Raw genomic sequence first — 20,894 nt, forward strand, 5'->3', positions numbered from 1 at the left:
CACAATGTACTCACATCACTGTCTGTACAATTTCTAGGCAACCGAAGTTTAAAGATTGTCAAGTGGTTAACTCTTGAATCGCATGTACTAAGACCTGATGGGTTAGTGGTCAGAGAACAGCTCATTAACGCGGGGATAAGGGGTTCGATTCCTTAATGAAGCTAGCTTTTTTCTTTCATATTGGACTGGATGTTTGCATGCCATTTTGCGTAACTTGTAGTTTATGATGAAGAAATGTTACTGGGGTTAAGGTTAGGGTAAGGGTAAGACACAAAGTGTTTTTGCAACACAATATTTCTTACAATAACAAAGTCCAAAGTTTTGATGACTCCAGTAGGAAACTTAAGATACCTAGAGAAATGCGTGAGTGCTCACAAAACATCAACAAGTCAGCAGTGTGGTACAGGGTGATCATCTCTGATATACAGTACAAAAGCTGAAACTATTAGCCAGGAGTGGGAAAGATGCAGACACAGACGTGGGAAGCAATAAGACACACCAACACACATTTGCCTGTTGCAAAATGGTTCAGAGTTTTAGAAATAGTTAGGGTTAGCTGGTATGGCGTTATCTGGTATGGCTATAGTCTAATGTTAGCTTAGTTCGTGTTGTTTCGTCATGAAATCGCTAGTAATAGTAAGTAATTTGTAGAAATATAGCCTATCATCACAGACTGTAGGAATGTCACCCACCCTCCATCGCGTACGACACTGACGCTCATAATCCTAGTGCAAGGGACTTAGGTTGAATCTCATTCCTTTGCTCCAAAGAAAATCTCAGCCCTAGCCCTCGCTGTTGCGCGTGCACGCACCGTGGAGCAATGTCCCATTACTGTTTAACTGTAGTTTAAGGGGTAGGAGGGAGGGCTAACATCCCCTCAAAATTGAGATTTTCGATGGGCACCCTCAAAGCGCTTCAGTTGTGACTTGCTCCCACAATACCTTGCGAGAAAACGGAAAATCAAGAAATATCCTAGACAAGATGGAGGACAAAAAGATGCGACAGGATTGGAAAAACACAAATGTAAGTACTTTCTCTGTAATTAACTAGTAATTATTTTATTAATTATACTCTGCAGCCCGGCCGCGAGCTTCGAAGCCCGGCCGCGGACTCTCGGAAGTCTGTGGCCGATTTTCGCGGAAGATCGCGAAAGTCCCCGGCCGACTTGCGCAGGCCGCCCGTCCCCGTTTCTCGGCCGGGATGCATGCTCGATCAAGAGCTCTGCAGCCCGGCCATCGCCCGGGCTGCAGACCGGGCTCATACGACCGGGCTGGATATCATGTCGTATGATATCCAGATCTTCCATGTTCAAGTGACTCCAGGTTAAAAATAAGCTTTACTATACTAATATATTATATTATATTAGATTAGATTAGATTAGATTAGATTAGATTAGGCTTTATTGATCCTTTTGGGATGACTCCCTCAAGGAAATTGATTGTCCAGTAGTTTACAGAAAGAAACGCAACACAATATTAAATTATATACAATATAAGATAAACAATACACTCTAAGATAACTATAAAAAGTAAAATAAAAAGTTAACAGTAAACAATAATTATAATATAAGATAAGATAAACAATAAACTCTTAACTAACTAACTATAAAAAGTAAACAAAAAACAGTAAACAGTAAACAATAAACTCTTAGCTAATATAGAAAGTAATATTAGTAATATTATTAGTTATTAATTATTAATAATCTATAAGTAATATATACCTACTCATATATATATTATATTAGTAATATTCTATAAGTATTATTATACTAAGATATTATATTATATTAGTAATATTACATGGTTAATCAATGTATTTTTTGGCAGTACTATATTGTGTACATAGCTATTATATATTGTACATAACATATGGCCATATCAACCAGTTCTGGCATATAATTCCTAATTCCTTCTTATTCGTTTTCTTTCAGGACTTCGTTGAGTCCACTGCCACCAGCCCCCCCCCACCTCTCCCTCATGCTCCTCCACCCCAGGCACCTCTTCCACCACCCCAGACACCCCTTCCAAGAGGAGAGTGCCAGGGGGCAGGCGAGGCATGAGGAGAGCGAGGCAAAGTTGGCGAAATGGTGGAGAAGATGTGATTCTCCACCATTCTCTCAAAAGCTGAGAGAGTGTGTGTGTGTGTGTGTGTGTGTGTGTGTGTGTGTGTGTGTGTGTGTGTGTGTGTGTGTGTGTGTTTGTGTGTATTTTTAGGTGTGTGTTTGTGTGTATTTTTAGGTGTGTGTTTGTGTGTATTTTTAGATGTGTGGTTCAGTGTTTCTTATTTAAATAAAGGGTTTCTTCTAAAGTGTTCTTAACCGATTATTATCTAAGGGGGCACTCACACTAGGCCTTCTGGCCGTGGCCGTGGCTGTTTTAGCACCTATCCGTGCTCAAATCTGCCAGTGTGAGTGTGGCCAGTCTGGCAGGCCGGGCCAATTACAAAATATAAATACCATTTCAGGTTAAACATCTTTACAATGGGTCTTGCTCGTTGCCCGAGACAATGGCAGCCAGTCTGTCTCTTGTAACATTACCAGGGGTCTGGTTATCTGCTAGGGGGCATGGGGAGGCCATGATGACGTCACAGGGTAGGGTTGTCCCATTTGGTAGGGGACCGTTAAGGGGTAGCAATGAGGGGTAGCAATGAGATTGAGCAATGAGGGTTAGGGTTGAGATGTAGGGTTGAGACAGAGCAAAGGAATGGGAAAGGGCCTTAGTGCACAGATCCTTGAGACAAACGGCTACGCGCACACATGCACACCCTTAGCGAGTGACGTAGGACGTAAAGTCCCGCCCAGGTCGAAGTGGCGTCGATTTAGAGAGTCCCTACACTACAGGACCTCCAGAATGCAATGGTTCTGCTACTTGCAGTGCTACTGCCCTCTGTCGGACAAAGGCAGAACTGCTGCCACACATGCTCGGACATTTTGGACCAAGGCTGTTTCCCAATGGGACTCTATCGACGCCACTTCGACCTGGGCGGGACTTTACGTCCTACGTCACTCGCTATGGGTGTGCATGTGTGCGCATAGCCGTCACTCGCGATGGGTGTGCATGTGAGAAAGGTTTTGGCTTTAGTGTCTATGGGTTGGTAATAACGGTTCTGATGATTTTTCTGATGGAAAAGTGGTCTTTTATTTCCATAATCTTTGTTCAGTGAACGCATAAACCCGTTTGTTAGTTAGCAGTTAAACAAAATGCGATCTATTTGTTTACTGCACGAAGTACTACCCTTCGTGCAGTACTCGTGACCCAGAGCTCGTGACCCAGAGCAAGCTCCTGTTTGTTGTTATCCTGCGGTAGCTAATGGAACTAGTTAATCCACATTTGGACCTAGCAGTAGAAGACAATTTCCATGGCAGACAAGACGCCACCATCCCCACCACCACCACCACCGCCAGCAAAGAGAAGGAAAACTCTTTTTCAGAGAGTAATTGATAATAAAAACGCTGAAAGAGAAAAACTGAAATCAAGAATAATCCTAGGCGCTGCTTTCAAATGTCTGCGGCAATTGAAGGACGAGAAGGGTCTAAAAAAAAAAGATGCTTATGTGGCGGTTGACCTAGTTTCAGAGTTTATACCGTTTATACTCGGTAATACCGGTGTTGAGACAAGTGTATTACTCGGTGTGAACATTTCCACACCGCGGCAACCCTAGTGAAAACCAGGACTTCCAATACAATTATATGAAACAAACATACATTTTCTAAAAATAGTAATTATTTATGTGACGGTTTAATGTTTATAACATCTGGTGCAACTGTCACGTTAAAATTGTACCGGGGGCGAAAATTTTACCGGCCTACGTCATCGTTTGTTTACATCCTGACAACCTGACAACCTGCCCGGCAACAGACGACGCGATGCAGAAAACATGTTTCCAAACGACGAAATAACATAATACAGATAGCGGATCGCTATCTGTATTATGATAGATAGCGATAACACTTGTTTTTACTTTATATTTGTATTGTATTTAATTGTCTAATCGAAACAATAAAAAAAATTGCCCGCAAAACGGGCGATCGCGTCAAATGACGCGTCAAATCACGTAGGAAGGTTCTTGAACATTCTAGACTATGAAACCTGCTTAAAACACTCAGTTTACTAGCTAAATTCGATTAAACAATTCAATACAATACAAATATAAAGTAAAAACAAGTGTTATCTAGCGATCCGTTATCTGTATTATGTTTCAAGAACCCTGCGATCGCGTCATTTGACGCGATCGCCCGTTTCGCTGGCAAAACATTTGTCATTTGACGCGATCGCCCGTTTTGCGTGCACATTTTTTTATTGTTTCGATTAAACAATTAAATACAATACAAATATAAAGTAAAAACAAGTGTTATCGCTATCTATCATAATACAGATAGCGATCCGCTATCTGTATTATGTTATATCGTCGTTTGGAAACATGTTTTCTGCATCGCGTCGTCTGTTGCCGGGCAGGTTGTCAGGATGTAAACAAACGATGACGTAGGCCGGTACAATTTTCGCCCCCGGTACAATTTTAACGTGACACAACCATAGCCGCGCGAACGTATTCTTAGCAGGGGGTGCTGGAAAAAAAAAACTCAGCCTGCACTAGACTCGCTACTCGTTACATTGATAAAAAAAATGTATAGCAGCGCAGCTCAATTACACCATGAATGCGCGCACAGTTGAAAATCGATCGTTGTGTTCACTTCCTTCACACCATGGTTCACATCCAGCTGCTCACAGAACAAGTTTAGCGCACCACCGCTACCCTCACACTTTTTCATATAACCTTTTTTCAGCACTAGGTCAGACTCGCTTTGCCACGGGCCGAAACAGTGCGGAGCGACCGCAGCCAGAGCGAACACAGCGGGGCAGAGGAGTGTCAGGAATAGTCTTTGGTGTACACATCAGTACGGCCTATTTGCACTACTGTTTAGTGGCAATGCAGTGTTTTATTCTATGCCTTTTTATTTTCGTATATTATTTCAATGAATACAATTTATTTATTCATAAAAACAAGATCTGGTCTTCAAATCTTTTTTCCAAATATAGGTCGTCTTACAATGGGGTTTGTGTTTATATTCGGACCAATACGGTACAGCGGGCGCTCACATGACGTTAAAGGCACCCAGTGCAACTTTCGAGGCTTAAAAATAAACATTCAATTTCTAGTCTTTTTTACACGTAGTAAGTTTCAATAACTCCATACCATTACATACCGACATTCAAGCAGCAAAGATGAGACGTCGTTGTGTGGTGAGAACTGATAGAAAATCGATAACAACAACAATGCCGCCATTTTCTTTATTTTTTGTAACCTACAATAAATAAAGCAGGCTTCCAGTCAATGGAAAAATGGCTTCTCCCCACCGGCGATTGTTGTTGTTTACGATTTTCTATCAGTTCTCACCACACAACGACGTCTCATCTTTGCTCCTTGAATGTCGATATGTAATGGTATGGAGTTATTGAAACTTACTACGTGTAAAAAAGACTAGAAATTGAATGTTTATTTTTCATTGAATGTTTACATAAAGTTGCACTGGGTGCCTTTAAGCATTTCCTGGTGCATAATGTGATGCTTCAGAACCTAAAATCCCGTTTCCTTTATTATGTCCATGGTTTCTCCCCGTTGACACGACAACACGTAACCGGCGTTTTCAGAAATCTCCACTTTGGCCGGAGTTTTTAGCAATGATCGTTTTCTGTGATAAGACAGGGCCTCGGACAGGGGGTGTTGCAGCACCCCCAGCACCCCTACTTCCCGCGGTACTGGGTGCAACTTACAGCTGAATGTAGTGCCATGTTGTTAAACGAAAACCTACGCTAGCCTGGCTCGCTCTCGCGCATCTCTGTTCGCGCTCGTGCATGATTGCGCGTCCAGGTACTTGGAATGGGTGGAGTCAGATTCAGCGTTGAAGGAGAGGGGGTAGGACCATTTAAGTTGTGTATTTTCAAAATCTGCTGGCGTTTCGCAAATCGCATACCCAACCTTTAATGATACGTTGCTATATTTTGCATGGACGTAGCTTGTGTTAAACACCACTGTCACCAATGTCAATTTACTCGCTCACAAGATTACATTATTTATGTATACCTATTTATGTTTGTGTTGAATCGTTTTTTTAGGGTCAGCCCAGCAAACACCGGGTGGAAGGGATAGTGCCACTATCCAATGTTGTAAAATTAATGCACAACCGATCATTTGCAATGTTTGTAATTTTTAATGAACGTATATAATTGTATTTTATATGATATACTTATGTGTTCAAACCACTGGTAGGCATATATGAATGAATGAATCAGATCAGTTAAATAATATATCCAAATAAGTACATGTTTATCATCTCTTTCTTTGTCTTTTCCCCCCTGCATAATAGTAATCAAACGTACTGTAAATGTGATGCATGTTCTCAGACAATTTCACTTAGTTTTATAAAAATTGAATGGATATTCCTTTTAATAAAGACGATTCTATCAACCGCAACAAAGCTTTTGTGACTTCCCCAAAGAGGCTCCATGCGAAGGAGACATGACCGCATTCATAACAGACAAAAGTCAAATAAATATCGATCAGCTTGATTACTTCCATGTTTTATTCATAAGCGCACATGTGTTTACAAGCGGTCACACGCAGTATTAAAAAGCGGAAGCGGAAGCGCTTCCACACTACCAAGTCGTTCCAAAGTCTGAACGTTACAAACGCTAGGAAGTACTCGAGCTAGCACTCTAGTCTCATCTCCATAGGACGCGACTAGCAAGGACACGTCCTCCTAGCAAGGCTGCAGCCTTCACTCTGGGAAACAGCCCAAGAAGGGCGTGGGCCCCAGCGCCATTGTTAATCTGTAGAGGCATTTCAGCCAACTCAGTATGGCGTGTTGTCTGAGGAGAGAGGAGAGTTCCCCCTACAGGTAGCATTTAATTTCCTTAATATCTCCTCGGTGATGAATGGTTATCTATCTATTTAGCCATCTATCTATCTATTATCTATCTATATATCTATATACAACATGGTTTAGGTTTGGTATGGTATAGAACAGATTAGAATGCATAGTAGGCCTAATAATATGGTGTGGTATGGAATAGAATTGTATAGACTGGTATGGTAGAGTATAACATAGTAAAGTATTCTTAATGGAAACTTTTCTGATATATTCTTGTTGTATATAGATACGAATAATACACCATATATCATCAGCTACTATTATAACTTGTTTTGTAATTCCAATATCATTCAGTCATGATGTCAATGTGCATAGGCAGCACAACACAAAATTGAACACTCCTGTGGCTCTTGTTAACATTTTGAGACTTCTATTCCTGATTGGGCAATACTCTGGATTACAAGAACTTCACAGAAGATGTACTTCCACTGTTAGCCAGTGGGTCGTAATCGAAACAATGGAATCCCATTCGGCTGGTTTATTTTTAAGTTAGTGGGAAGAATTTTGCACATTTCTGGCATTATCCTTTTGATAGTGGATTACTGAAATCGACCATGTTATAAATGACAGAGGGACTGATCATATCATTGTTATTAGAAAAATCTTATTAAATCTTAATCTTAATAAAGGAACTAATGTTTTTGGTTATTTAACCAATCATTCCCAGATGAAGAAGAAATTCCAAACACATGTCTGAATGGTGCGGTAAAGGCATAATTGTAAGCATATTTATGCATTTATGTTCTTTCTTTTCCAGGTGAATACTACAATTTCTGGGAATCATTAAAATAGACTTGAACACACTGACCGAATGACTAAATGACTGAGTGAATGACTGACTGGGGTGAAAGGTGTAAGAACTACAAGGAGAGCAATAAACCACCACAGTGAACGTCGATAGCTTAACTCCTGTACATTGACCAGACAGAACATGAGCTACCGTCTGTTTGAGGGAAAGGACCACGCCTCCATCTATCAGAAGTACCGCTTTGTGCCTCCTGAGGAGGTCAAGGTCTTGATCCTTCAGTACCTGGAAGAGAAGGTATTCATCCACATTGTCTAGGTTTTCAGTGGGCAAAGCTAGTGTAGCTAAATCCTTCCTAAAGTTCCAACAAACTGTATTGTCAAAAGTGGTTTGTGTTGCTCAGAATACACCAAATATGTACTACTCTGAGTAATATGCAGAATGTGTGACAGAAAATGTGATGTGTGCTATTTGCTGGATACGTTGATCCTTCAATGCTACCTAAGTGCGTACATTCGTAGTAGCATACATCTTTTTCACAATAGAGAAACAACAGTTTTAGCCAATCATATTGTGCAGGATTTGTATTGTATTGTGTGTCAATCTGCAACCTCAAGGCTCTTAAACACCCCTAATCTTAAACCAACATTTTTAAATGTGTGAGATGTGGTCAGATGTTTCTTCCAAAGCATGATACGCAGGGTTAGGGTTCAATCCCGTAAGACTATGAGATGTGGTCCCATTGCCCCTGTGATCTCCAGAGGGGGGGACAGCCCCTGGGTCTGGCGGTCGACCTGGGCTGTGGGACCGGCCAGCTCTCCAGGCTCCTGGCTCCACACTTCCAGGAACTGGTTGGACTGGACGTCAGTGAGGGTCAGCTGGAGGAGGCCAGGGCTGGGCTGGGGTACCCCAATGTGACGTATAGGTGAGACAAACGGTGTGTGTGGTTGGGGCGCATCGCATGGTCATTCTTTGTGTTGCTTTTCAAGAGAGAGTTACGAACTATGTCCAGAGTACTGTTTGTACTTTGTACTTAGTTGCACTGTACTGAATTCTCGCTTTGGACGGATGTACATTCCTTTAAATCTTGAGAAAATTGCTCTGTATGCAAAGATGAAACATTTTATTAAATGTATCGTATTTTTTCTTCATTTAACTTTTATACTTTTTTGCAGTGCTAGGCCTGGATTCCAGTTGCATTATGGGTACTAACGGAGAGCTTCCTCCACCAGCTAGCTGTTGATCTGCCAGCCAAGCTAACACCTTGCTCCTTCCTCCGCTAAAAGGCTCGGGACGGCGGAGGAGCTGCCCTTTACGGACGGTTCTGTGGACCTGCTGGCGGCGGCGTCGGCAGCCCACTGGTTCCAGCAGCAGCGCTTCCTGGCGGAGACCCAGCGGGTGCTGAAGCCCGGAGGCTGCATAGCACTGCTGGGCTTCGGCGACGACAATGTTCACCTGCAGAGCCGGGACTGTGGAGACAGGCTCACCCAAATCTACCGTGAGGTTGGAGACCCTTCAAAATACTGTGCGCTCAATATATAATATGATATGAAGTCATTGTCCAGCCTGGGTTGGAAATGGGCTTTTCAGACTTACACCGGAGACAGAATCATTAAAAATATCACATAAAACTAGAAAATGCATTTCCTGAATTTACAATACTCCAAGAACCAATAAGGGTGTACTCACACAACGAAACCTATCCATATCTAGGCCACAAATTCAATATCGCAGGCAGCTGGGAAGAACAGCTGACAGAGCTCACCAGTGAATACTGAGGCTAGACCTCATTGATATCAGCCCCTTACCAATCATATTTAAACTGCAGGCCATAAGAGAAATAGTCCTGGCCAAAGTCCAACACCTGTTCGCTAATCTCCACATTCCACAAATCACACTGAAAGAACTAAGTAACAAAACTGTACGGCTGGTAAGGAAGTGGGCTGGGATTAACACCCACTCGACACCCAATGTTTGGGTGTCCCAAACATTGAGTGGATATACATTGCCATTAGAACAAGCCACCTACTCAATATGCTTAACAACAGCGATCCGACCGTTAGAGAGATGGCCCGTGCATCACTAACTCAACATCTTGGAAAACTGAAAATTCCATTTGCCAAAGAAAATTCCATTTGCGCTGTTGTCCAAATTCCGGACAACAGAGCAGTGGGATTTGGAGTTAGGTCGGACTGCCTTGATTCCAAGCTAAGGTGAGTGCTGAATGCAGCACTCGTCTGATAAAACTTATGAAGAACAATAGTTGAGTGCTGCATGCAACACTCACCTAACAATGAAATACTGTGTATTTGTGTTTTACTGTACTAGCAGTACACTATGCAGTGATATTTCTAATATTAAGCCTTCTGATACTTTTATTTTATATTTCACTGTTAAATTATTATTATTTATTGAATTGTCCTTAAAAAGCACTCTTAATGGCCTTTATGTTTGAAAGGTGCTATATAAATAGACTTGCTTTTCGATTATGAAATGGTATTTATCAGAGCTGATAAAGGGGATGTTTGTGTTGTGCAGGTGAGGGAGGTGCTGTTACCCTACACCAGCAGCCAGGTGGCGGTTGCTAGCAATAAGCTGCAGGAGCTCTTTGATGCCATCCCTTTCCCCGACAAGCAAAGGTAGCATCCACAAACATGCTTACAGAGAAGCTAAGCCATATAGCCGTTAGATTGAAACTACGGTCTAATAGCTATTAAATACATAGTGTGCCTACCTTTTATTTTCATATTTTGTACATACTTTTCATAAAAAAAACGATACTTTGTTTGTGTAATTCTGTATGTTTGTTAAACATGAGTGTGTGTGTGTGTGTGTGTGTGTGTGTGTGTGTGTGTGTGTCAGGGTTGAGAGTGTCCAGGTGAGACACTGTGTCTCTGTGAGGGCCTTGCTTGGTTTCATCGAGTCCTGGTCCATGTTCCAGTCCTACCGCAGTTCCCAGCCAACTGCGGCCCAGCACCTGCTGAACGACACCCAAAACAGGTCTCACAAATACACACACATACACCGTCATGGAGACAAAGAAAAATGACACAGGAAACGTATTGTTGGTCTTTAAAACACACTTTCCCCATCTTTGAAACATCTTTGGAACAGTGTTTGCTCAATGAAGCCTTGCACTGTGTTTCAGGATACTAGAGGAGATTGGAGCCGAGTCTGCTGACACAGAGCTGGAGATACACCTGGAGTATTTCTGCATACTGGCTTCCAAACCACAATGATGACCATCACTGTAACACTGTAACTGTGTATGTGTGTATGGGTATTGAATTTGCATTGAAAGCCAAAAGGAAAGGGCCTTAAAGTACATTGTGACGTCACATTATAATGAATGTCGCCATTATCGGAGCAAATATATTGTTGGTTAATATGTTGGTAGTAATGTTTTTTTCACCCGTTGTTTAGTTATAACTAATGTAGGATTGGTAATCATGGGGAGATATTGCGGTTGCTTTAAATTATCACAGTGTTTCTTATGCGAGACGTGGCAAAACCACTTTTTATAAGCCTAGGTAGCAGTATATTAACTTTGATTTAGGATTTGACAGTGCTACAACTATCATGGGTTCTCTCAATGGTTAGACACAAAATAATGTTTTTGAGTTTTTTGTCCATAATAATCTTTTTGTGCTTCGCTCTGTTAAATCAATACGATTCAAGTTCTGGTTTTGGCACTACAAATATTGGGCAAAATGTAAGCTCCATATGCCAAAAATAAATACATTTCAAACTTTGTAGGTTAACCTAATGTTTCCTTAACCTCATTCCAAGGTTGTATTATGTATTATAAATTTCAAAATACTTAGTTTGTACGATTAAGAACTGTACTATTAAAAACCAGGAAGATAGAAGAAAACGTTTTTACTTTGTCTCTTTGTCTTCAAAACTGGAGGTTTCATACGGAGTGGTATGATGATAACTTCATAACAATAAACAAAGTTAGATTAAAGGGGAACCCATGAAGTGTTCTCTGTTGATCCAGGCCTCCCATTGAGATCTTGCACTGTGCAACACACCCTGAAATGGGTCTGATATAACTCGGGCCTTAGCATACTGCACTGAAACTGCAAGTTACATTTGATGAAGTTAATGTTTCTTCAACACTACAGAATTGATTCATTACTCATTTAACTGTTCAATGGGTGAAAATGTAAAAGTTAAAAAAATAATTATTCAATTCTGTCAATGGTAAACCATACACAAAAATGACTTCTAAGAGCGTTTTCAAGAAAAAACATGGAGTAAAAGCTTTTTATGGAGTTAGAGCCAGGTTGCTGCCCCACACATCCCTAAGGGCCAACCACCACTGCATGGTAACATCTAACAAGGCTTGTGATGTCAGGAAATCAGAACAAAGTTCCTATTTCTCTCATTAATGTGACCTCACCTTCCTGACAAAGCTAGGCCCTGTGGGGGGTGTCTCAGATTTTACACACACAAACACACACACACACAGGCACACACACACCGAAATACACATGACATGAGCGCACTAACATACTGGCTGCAACTTATTGTAAAACAAGGAGTATGTTTGTGTGTGTGTGTGTGTGTGTATGTATTTGTGTGTGTGTGTGTGTGTTAATTATAGACACTGAAACAACCCTTGTCAACCAATTCATCTTCACTGCCTCATGTCAGTTCTGATGCGGTGAACTGAATTAAAGCTAGTGGATTTGAGAAGGTAACGGTTCGGGACATAGTGCCAGACAACCAGAAAGGTCAGACTTATGCAGTGTTTCTTGTTCCTATAAACGGAAATCCTATAAACGGTCCTCTTCTGGATCCGAGATAAGTTTACCTCACTGCATAATAAAGCAAAAAAGCTCATTACAAATGAGTCTCACTCACTTCTCATCAGTTCAAACTCATTTGACAAGCCACCTCAATCATGTGTCTTATAAAAGGCCTCATATGGCTTCTAGTGTGTTGGGTAAAGAAACTGAACAGCATGGAGAAGAGTGAGGAAGAGTGAGAGCAAGCGTGAGAGCAAGAGGAGGAGGTGGAGCCAATATTTCTATGGAAAAAAAAATATTTAACACTGGTTGACCATTTACTCCATCATGTCCTACAATGACCTCTCTGACCAAAGGAGGTTAACTTCTCTGTATCCGGGCATGAGCCATTCCATGTAACTCGGGTCGTAAAGATCCCCTCCCACAGCCACATGATTGGTCAAAATACATTTGAAGCAAAAGAAAAAAGAGCTGCCCCGTTCACCCGTCTGCCATAAGACCTCTAGATCTAGAACGTAATTTGAGACTAGTGAGAGAGTGAGGGAGAGTTTGCGTGAGATTGAGAATAGATTCATTCACTCATGTACAGCAAATCCTCTAACTCTAAAGCATTAGTTAACTTCCCGTTTCAGGTCATTAGTTTGGTTAAAAGTACCGGTAAAGACTCTTGACTCTACAACTCTTTTCTATATGGTCTAGACGTACGAGGAACAAGGTGAGAACTCTTGTGTCGCGTGTTGAAGGAGGAGATCAAGCGATGGCTCACCGTCTGTTCGAGGGCAAGGAGCATGCAGAGGCGTACCTGAGGTTCAGGGTCTCGCCCTCGGATCATCTCATACAGCAGGTGGTTGACTTTGTGGAAAAGAAGGTATGACTAACTACCTGGGTCAGTGTGACTGCACAACATACATTGCATAATATGAGGACGGAAATCCTGGGACAGAAATCATACTTGGTCTCACACACACTATTATAATCTCGCATAGACACCAGTATACTCATACACACACACTATTATACACCTTTTACATGTATGTATGAGAGTGTATAGTGTATGTGAGAGAGAATAGTAGTGTATGTGAGAGAGAATAGTAGTGTATGTGAGAGAGTATAGTAGTGTATGTGAGAGAGTATAGTAGTGTATGTGAGGGAGTTGAGTAGTGTGTGAGAGAGTATAGTAGTGTGCGAGAGAGCATTTACAGTAGTTGGATATGTGAGAGAGTCTAGTAGTGTGTGTGAGAGAGTATAGTAGTGTATGTGAGAGAGTATAGTTGTTTATGCAAGATAATATAGTAGTGTGTGCGAGACAGTATAGTGGTTTATGCAAGAGGGTATAGTAGTGTGTGAGAAAGAGAATAGTAGTGTAGGTAAGAGAGTATAGTAGGGCATGCATCTCTCAAACTCAGACGGCCACTCGAACAAGTCACCAAATCATATTCTGGTGCGTACTCAGCACAACAACATCGCTTGAGATTCAAGGGTGAAATGCAGTATTTTGAGCGCCAGGAGCTACTGCCTCTTCTGTCAGCCAATCAGGAACTGAGGAATCAAACTCAACTTACGTTTCAGTCAAACTCTCTTACACACACTGCTATACTCTCTAACACACATTAATATTCTCTCTCACACACACTACTATATTCTCTAGCATAAACAACTATACTCTCCACATACACTACTATACTCTCTCACATACACTACTATACTCTCACATACACTACTATACTCTCTCCCATACTCTACTATACTCTCTCACATACACTACTATACTCTCTCACATACACTACTATACTCTCTCACATACACTACTATACTCTCTTACATACACTACTATACTCTCTCGAATACACGACTATGAACTCCTCGGCATACATTTAAAAGGAGTATAATAGTGTGTGTGTATGAGTATAGTGGTGTATGCGAGATTATAATAGTGTGTGTAAGACCAAGTATGAATTCTGTCCCAGGCGGCCCCTCATAGCAGCATGCACTTCAGTGCATAAGGCAATTAATGCAAACACACACACGGAACAGACACACATGTTTGTTTGCCAACATGTTGGGTCAACATGCTGTTTAATATGCGTGGCTGTGTCCTCTGTTTTGTCAGAAAGGGCGGCCTTTCGACTTGGCTCTGGATGTTGGGTGTGGCTCAGGCCAGGGCAGCACCTTATTGGCCAATCACTTTGCGTCTGTGGTTGCAACTGACATAAGCCCCGCCCAGATAGAAATGGCTGTGGCACATGCTAGCATGCCTAATGTCACATATAAGTAAGTGTGCATTCAGAGAACTTTGAAATGAATCGCAACATTCAGACCTAATTTCACATTAATTGTCACAAAACCATGCAATAAGTATATTTATGAAAAAATTTGAATAAAATAAAACTGTATAGTAGCAAGAAACTAAATATATTGTAGAAGTTATCTTGGGGTTCATGCATGAACAAATTCACACCTTTCCTGTCTTGGTTCCAACATCTGCTGGGCGGAGGTTTGAACGGTGACCCCACCACTCTCGTCCCCCCGCTCTATCTAGGCTGAGCACGGCCGAGGAGCTGCCACTAGCTGCCGGCTCGGTGGATCTGGTGACCGCCATGAGCGCCTTTCACTGGTTCGACCGCCCCCGCTTCCTCCAGGAGGCCCACAGGGTCCTAAAGCCCCACGGCTGCCTGGCTCTGCTCAACTACACCCTGGACATGGAGCTGAGCCACGAGGGCTGCCCCTCGGACACCCTGAACGCAATCTGCGAAGAGGTGAAAACGGGCAGGATGTTGGAATGCAGCGGTTTGAGTCGAAATATGGGCCAAGACCCTTCAGAGGATCATGCTAGGGGAATGCATGCATATCGTCTTGTCAGGTTGATTTGATCATCACTATGCTTTGAAGATGGGAGAGAAGATGATAAGGGGAATATTGTAATGATGGACAATGTATATTTCTCTCATTTTCAAGCAATATTTCCTGTGACAGGTTAAAGTCACAGGTGGGTCAAGGCATGAGATAGTCTGGAAACCCTGGTCTAGTGGTAAGTGGGTTTCAAACCCCATCGTCTGCCGTCTGTACGTACAGGCATCCCAGAGCACTATGCACTAACCGCTACATGCTCCTTACATATGTCTAATTTCACTCTGCTAAGGGACCGAATACTGAGCAGAAACATAGTGAACGCAGGGTTAGATGTCATTTTGGTGGACATTCTTACTTCAAATTGAGATCACTTCATTGCCCATAGCCTTGGCTGAGGTGCATCAAGCAAACAGTAACTACTCGAGAGGTGAAAGTCCAACTGAGAGAAAGGAGCAGCACTAAGTCACTGCTTTAATCCATGAGTGCATATTCAATTGTTTGTAGGGTTGGCTCCTGCTGGTGTCAGAAGTTAAACTGTGAAAACGCTGCACTTATATATGTCGGTAGTGATGGTGTTTAGGAAGGTTACTAGTATTTAAGGGTTCATCTGTGTTTTATCTAAAGAAAAACAAGTGAACCAGATTTGCAGGTTCAGTGTTCATTTCTGGTAGGTCGACTGTACAGACCTTCAAATTCCCAGCGAAGCAAAAAGCTGGGAAGCATTGGCATTGATACAAATGACATGGCGAGCAGCCCTCCGTTTCTCTGACAAGGCTGGTTTTGTAGTTCTATGCAGCGCTGCGACCACACTTCAGCCCTCACCTGAGAACCACCTCTAAACCGCTCTACAAAGAAAGCTATGAGGCCATCCCCTATCCACACAAGGAGTGGTGAGTCGTTTCCCCAATGATGTCTTAATTAATAAAGAATTAATTATTATTTTTATGAACTCTAGTATTAACAACAGACAATGTAAATTAGTCTCTCTCTCCCTTGCACTTCTCTATTTAGTTCTGATAGTGTTTTTTATCATAATCAATCTAAATGCAAATTCATCAATACGCAATAAAATCGCTAGTGAATGGGTGGTTCTTTTTCGGTTAACACTCAAAACTCATTTCAGTTTTTACAATTTATCCTCATCATTTCTTTAAAGATGTTTAGGATGAGAGCTTGGATCAGGGCTACAGACTCATCCATATGTCCTACTGTTGTGATCCTAAGGGGGCGTGCTTGTTTTGTATTCCAGGCACGACGAGCGTGTGAGAAGGACGGTTCCTCTGTCCAGCTTCATAGGGATGGTGGAGACGTTCTCCAACTACCGAGCCCTCCTCAAGAAAGATCCTAAGACAGCTCGCAGGCTGTCAAGCATCACCACACACAAGTATGTACACAAACACACACACACACACACACACACACACACAGACACACACACATAACGAAACACACACACACACACACCCAAATGTTTACATTTACATGCACCTTCAACATTATGGTCTAAAATACCTTTCCAGTATTGCAACCCGGTTATATGACCATTTTTTACATAATTTCACACTGTGTCTGTCTCAGGTTGATGACAGCCATGAAGGTGACCTCTCCAGAGACGGAGGTCGTTGTTAACTTGAAGTACTTCTATGTTCTCGCTTGCAAACCAGCCGAGGACTGAGCCCTCAACCGCAGAAGGGTTGTGGCTTCGTCCACAGACTTTCAATGCACCTACCAAGCATCACATGCTAAGAATGTATCATGTATCCAATGTAGATTGTGTCATATTCCGCTACGTCTATTGACTGAAGATCATTGTCTTACATAGTAGGGTGAATTAATACTTGGTCTGGTCAGGAGAAAAAATCTGTCTGGACGATTTACATCTGATGACACGGTCTGTTATAAGCTCAGGTGATGCATGAATGGGATACACAGAATGTGAATTCTTGGTTGATCATGTGAAAACATTTGAATAATTCCGCTGAAAGAAATGCTTGAAAAATGGAAATGACTAGAATAGATGAGGACACAAAGGAAGGTGTCTGGTGGAGAATAAATAGTTCATAATCGCCCAGATAATAATGGTATGTTTCAGATTGTTCTTGGTCTTGTACGAAGGCGCCCCCAGGTGTTTCTTTTATAATATTACACTGACAAAGGGAGGAGGGGTTGGCCTAGATTAGAAAATTAATGTTCAGCAATATGTCTAAATTGTTAAAAAAAAAAAGTTGTTACAAATACATTTCTTAATAAAAACGATATACATTGATTGTTGCTAGACGGATTTGGGCAGATCGGATCTCAAGTGACTAATTTAATACTTATTTTTGAAGTTAATGTAAGAGAATGTATAATGAATTTTGAAGCCAAACACACACACACACACACACACACACACACACACACATACACCCAACCGACCCCATTAACACATACACACGCACACAGAATCGATGCCAAAACAAATGAAACATTCCCCCTCGGACTGTTGTGTAACCACCTGGTTGCCTTGTTCCATTCTTTTATCTCTCCAGAATTCCAACCAATTACCAAGTAGTAAACCAGATGACGCGCATGTGCTCGCTGTAGCGTCAGCCAGCTTCAGTGTAATAGGCAGAAGCTGAAGTAATGGGACATCCTGCATTTCTATAGGAAGCTCCCAGTCGTCCCCTTCAAGAACAGACCCTTCCCAGATTCAATAAGTCAGCCAGTTCACCGGCCTGTGACAGCATGTAACCATTGCAATGTTGTGACAGCTGCTTGAAGGAACAGAATATAGCTCAAAAGACCATAAGAACCAGATGGTCCGATAGATGTAGGTAAATCACTCGTCACTCGTCGCTAGCGCTCTAAATCGTTTGGGTTTGAATGACTAATTGCGGTTCAGGCCCACACTTCAACGCTGAGACTGAGGCGGATCTCTTCCATTGGCACTGTCTCCCAGTGCCTCCAGTAGTGAGTGACGACCCGAGGTCCCTGGCCAGGGTGTGGCCACCCTTACCAGCTTGGAGGAAATCCCACACTGCCTTGGCACCGAGGAGATGATCCTTAAGTCTGCCTGACAACACGAGGATGAGGGTTACCCATCAACTTATTGGATGCATGCCATGGACGCATCCCTCAGAATTATTTGTATTCATTTGCACGGAGGGGAGACGAGAATCTAGGAGTTCGATCGAGGTGGTTTCTATCCCTTTACACCCTGCGTGCACCGCAGGGCCTAAAACAGTGGTCCATGACGGCGGGAATATTAGGATGATATGAACTCATACTTAAATGTATGTGCACGTGTATTCATTAAAAGATGCCCTTCTCTGGTTTTCAGTGACCAAATGATTTCAAGTCAGACATCGTCCTCGTTTATGCCGAGGATGATGCCTCCTATAAAAGTTTGAATAATATTCCCCATAGAAACAACGGAAAGGAGTCAGCCTCCCAGCCACCCCGGCTCGGCCCGCTCTAAAGGGAGACGTGGAGGAGTCTGTGTGGGAGGGCCAGCTGTCTGCGTGCAATTTGGGCAGCTGTCCTCACCATGCAGACGCCCCGAATTAGTACGGTGATGAGGGTCCAGGACAGAGAAGCCCCTCCACTCTGCAAACTATGCCGGGGTTACCGGGACCGAGTGGTTTACTCGCTCTGAGTTACAGCTCTGATGCAGGAGCGGGGTCCGAATCCGTCACAGCAATTTGCTCGGAAAAGGGGTGGCTTGTAGCCTCCATAAGCTGCCCTAATATCATAATAATAACTGTGATCATATTACATAGTAATTGTGCATGGAATCCATTGAGAGAACCGTTCCTTTTATCACCACAAGGGAGAAATCCCCCCTCGAATGGGAAATGTGTGATTTAAGTGAATGCATTTGATTGGTGACTTTGCTCTGGTCAGATGAAGCATCAGAATGAGCAATTTAAGGCTCTAAATAAAGGGTCCCAAGACCAGGCCTCCAAACATGCCACCACTCTTCACCAGGATTTAGCAGGCCAGGAACACAACACCAGTATCACTGAGCTAGGATTTACCCAATCATAAATAGACCCACATAACTGCTATGTTCCCAGGACAAGAGGCAGGAGAACACAGAGGTAGAGAATATATTTGAGTCTGCATCCAACGTGTAGAATCTAAGATCATTCAGTGTTCAAAAAAGGGTTACAATCACCTAACAAGAACAGAGAAAAAAAAAACGGAAATTGGAAAGTGTTAAAATTTATATTTTGCCATCCTGATACAGACACAATACTCTAGACAGCCATGGAAAACCATTGGTCTAAAATTTAAATGATTGAAGGCGAAAGTCGGTTTGCTATCTAATTTATAGTCAGTCACATGAACATAATCAATGTGGATATGAAAGTAGTTTACTTGCCGAAATTCGCAATCCAACGATGTTTTCACTTTCTGACATGAGTCGCTGGTAGAAGGAGCTGAATAAGGAGCACGGTCTCTAAAACCACGTGTTTAACTTCATTAGGACGAGCCCAACAGACAAGCATGCATGACCAAGGGATGGAATGTTCTATGAAGACTTAATTCCCTGAAAAGAAGGGTTCAACATTCTTTCTAACCTAGTTATCTTGACTCGTTTCTCTCATTCTCAAAGTGGATTAAAAGTAAATCTATGTAGGTTAATTGTTAGTGTGATCTGTCTGACGTAGCGATAGACACGTGCATGCTTGATGAAAGTGTTGTAAACTCGAGTACCCTGTAGTTGGTAAATCCCCCTCTAACAGAATGATGAATAGTGCCCCTAAACCACTGCTGTCCTGAAATACAAGTCAATGACAGTGACTTTCATCAAAGTGCGGAAATGTAATTAAAAAAAAACCCTTTGCTTCAGCACAGCTCGCTCAGGGCTCACCATGCCTTCTGCTGCAGTTTGGGCTCTGTAGCCAAAAGGTAGCCTGCGTACGCCCAGGCCAGCATTCTGCAGCGCCCTCCTGGAGTTCCCTCACTAAGTACTCTATTCCCTCTGTGGTGGGAGTTGAAATGATTCCATCCCTCTTCGCCACGTTTAAATAGTCTTTAGGGGCACGCAGGGCGACGCTCTTTCACTCGCTTTTCGAAAATAAGCACTGGATCAGTTTCAGCGCGTTTCCCCCCGCAGCCGCCGCGTGATTTCAATGAGTCCTCAATGGAGGGGCGGGGGGGGCGGGGGGGGGGGGGTTGGGGGGGGTCACAGGGTGACCTCACATGGCCCATGGGGCGTTCCAGTTCTATTGGATCCCACGGAATTATGATTAAAGACTCTGTCCCCAGTCCCCCGACCCCGTCCCTCCTCCCCCACCTCCTGCCTCGCACCACCACCCCGCCCCCGGCCCCCCTCCGCAGTGATGATAGAACAGGTCTGACCTGACCTTTACGCAGGGCAGTATTTGCAGAGGCATTAAGCGGCCGGCTTTAGCATCACCAGAACCTGGTAGTGCCCAGACAGCTGCTGCCTTAGCTCCCCGGTCTTAACAGCTGAGGGCCAGGCCCACGCTACAGGGCTAGCGGATAGCTATGGGCCTGTGGAGCTTGGCAGGCGGTGAATCTGCTGAGGGTGGGGCAGAGGGGTGGCCAGGGCAAGGATAGGACAGCACCGCACAGGGGAGAAAGTGCTGGAACCAAGCTAGCATAG

General features: G+C 42.9%; 2 protein-coding genes across 3 annotated transcripts; both read left to right on the forward strand.

Moving 5' to 3' along the window:
- The first annotated feature begins 6,657 nt into the window (after positions 1-6,657).
- On the forward strand, positions 6,658-11,434 carry zgc:162396 (uncharacterized protein LOC555292 homolog). Of its 2 annotated transcripts, none has more exons than XM_060039966.1 (7): positions 6,658-6,895; positions 7,686-7,970; positions 8,435-8,598; positions 8,960-9,176; positions 10,212-10,312; positions 10,536-10,673; positions 10,822-11,434. In XM_060039966.1, the coding sequence occupies exons 2-7, from the start codon at positions 7,860-7,862 to the stop codon at positions 10,910-10,912; spliced, it is 822 nt and encodes a 273-aa protein (XP_059895949.1). In that variant the 5' UTR covers positions 6,658-6,895; positions 7,686-7,859; the 3' UTR covers positions 10,913-11,434. The 2 variants fall into 2 exon arrangements, with proteins under 2 accessions (XP_059895949.1, XP_059895950.1); XM_060039967.1 differs by having other exon boundaries at positions 6,687-6,895; positions 7,857-7,970.
- Positions 11,435-12,552: 1,118 nt separating this feature from the next.
- LOC132448805 (putative methyltransferase DDB_G0268948) lies at positions 12,553-17,145 on the forward strand. Its single transcript, XM_060040342.1, has 6 exons — positions 12,553-13,295; positions 14,538-14,698; positions 14,967-15,183; positions 16,064-16,167; positions 16,527-16,661; positions 16,856-17,145. Exons 1-6 carry the CDS (start codon positions 13,185-13,187, stop codon positions 16,950-16,952), a joined length of 825 nt encoding a protein of 274 aa, XP_059896325.1. The 5' UTR covers positions 12,553-13,184; the 3' UTR covers positions 16,953-17,145.
- Positions 17,146-20,894: the final 3,749 nt, after the last annotated feature.

Source organism: Gadus macrocephalus, chromosome 20 (genome assembly GCF_031168955.1).
Source record: "Gadus macrocephalus chromosome 20, ASM3116895v1".
In the NCBI taxonomy this organism is placed as follows: domain Eukaryota; kingdom Metazoa; phylum Chordata; class Actinopteri; order Gadiformes; family Gadidae; genus Gadus; species Gadus macrocephalus.

What these genes read in the sequence shown, in the direction of transcription:
- zgc:162396 (XM_060039966.1), top strand. Translation starts at nt 7,860, where the DNA reads ATGAGCTACCGTCTGTTTGAGGGAAAGGACCACGCCTCCATCTATCAG. An exon ending in TTCAGTACCTGGAAGAGAAG is followed by an intron (nt 7,971 to 8,434) that starts GTATTCATCCAC and finishes TGTGATCTCCAG; the next exon opens with AGGGGGGGACAGCCCCTGGG. An exon ending in CTGAACGACACCCAAAACAG is followed by an intron (nt 10,674 to 10,821) that starts GTCTCACAAATA and finishes ACTGTGTTTCAG; the next exon opens with GATACTAGAGGAGATTGGAG.
- LOC132448805 (XM_060040342.1), top strand. Translation starts at nt 13,185, where the DNA reads ATGGCTCACCGTCTGTTCGAGGGCAAGGAGCATGCAGAGGCGTACCTG. An exon ending in TTGACTTTGTGGAAAAGAAG is followed by an intron (nt 13,296 to 14,537) that starts GTATGACTAACT and finishes CTGTTTTGTCAG; the next exon opens with AAAGGGCGGCCTTTCGACTT. An exon ending in ATGCCTAATGTCACATATAA is followed by an intron (nt 14,699 to 14,966) that starts GTAAGTGTGCAT and finishes CGCTCTATCTAG; the next exon opens with GCTGAGCACGGCCGAGGAGC.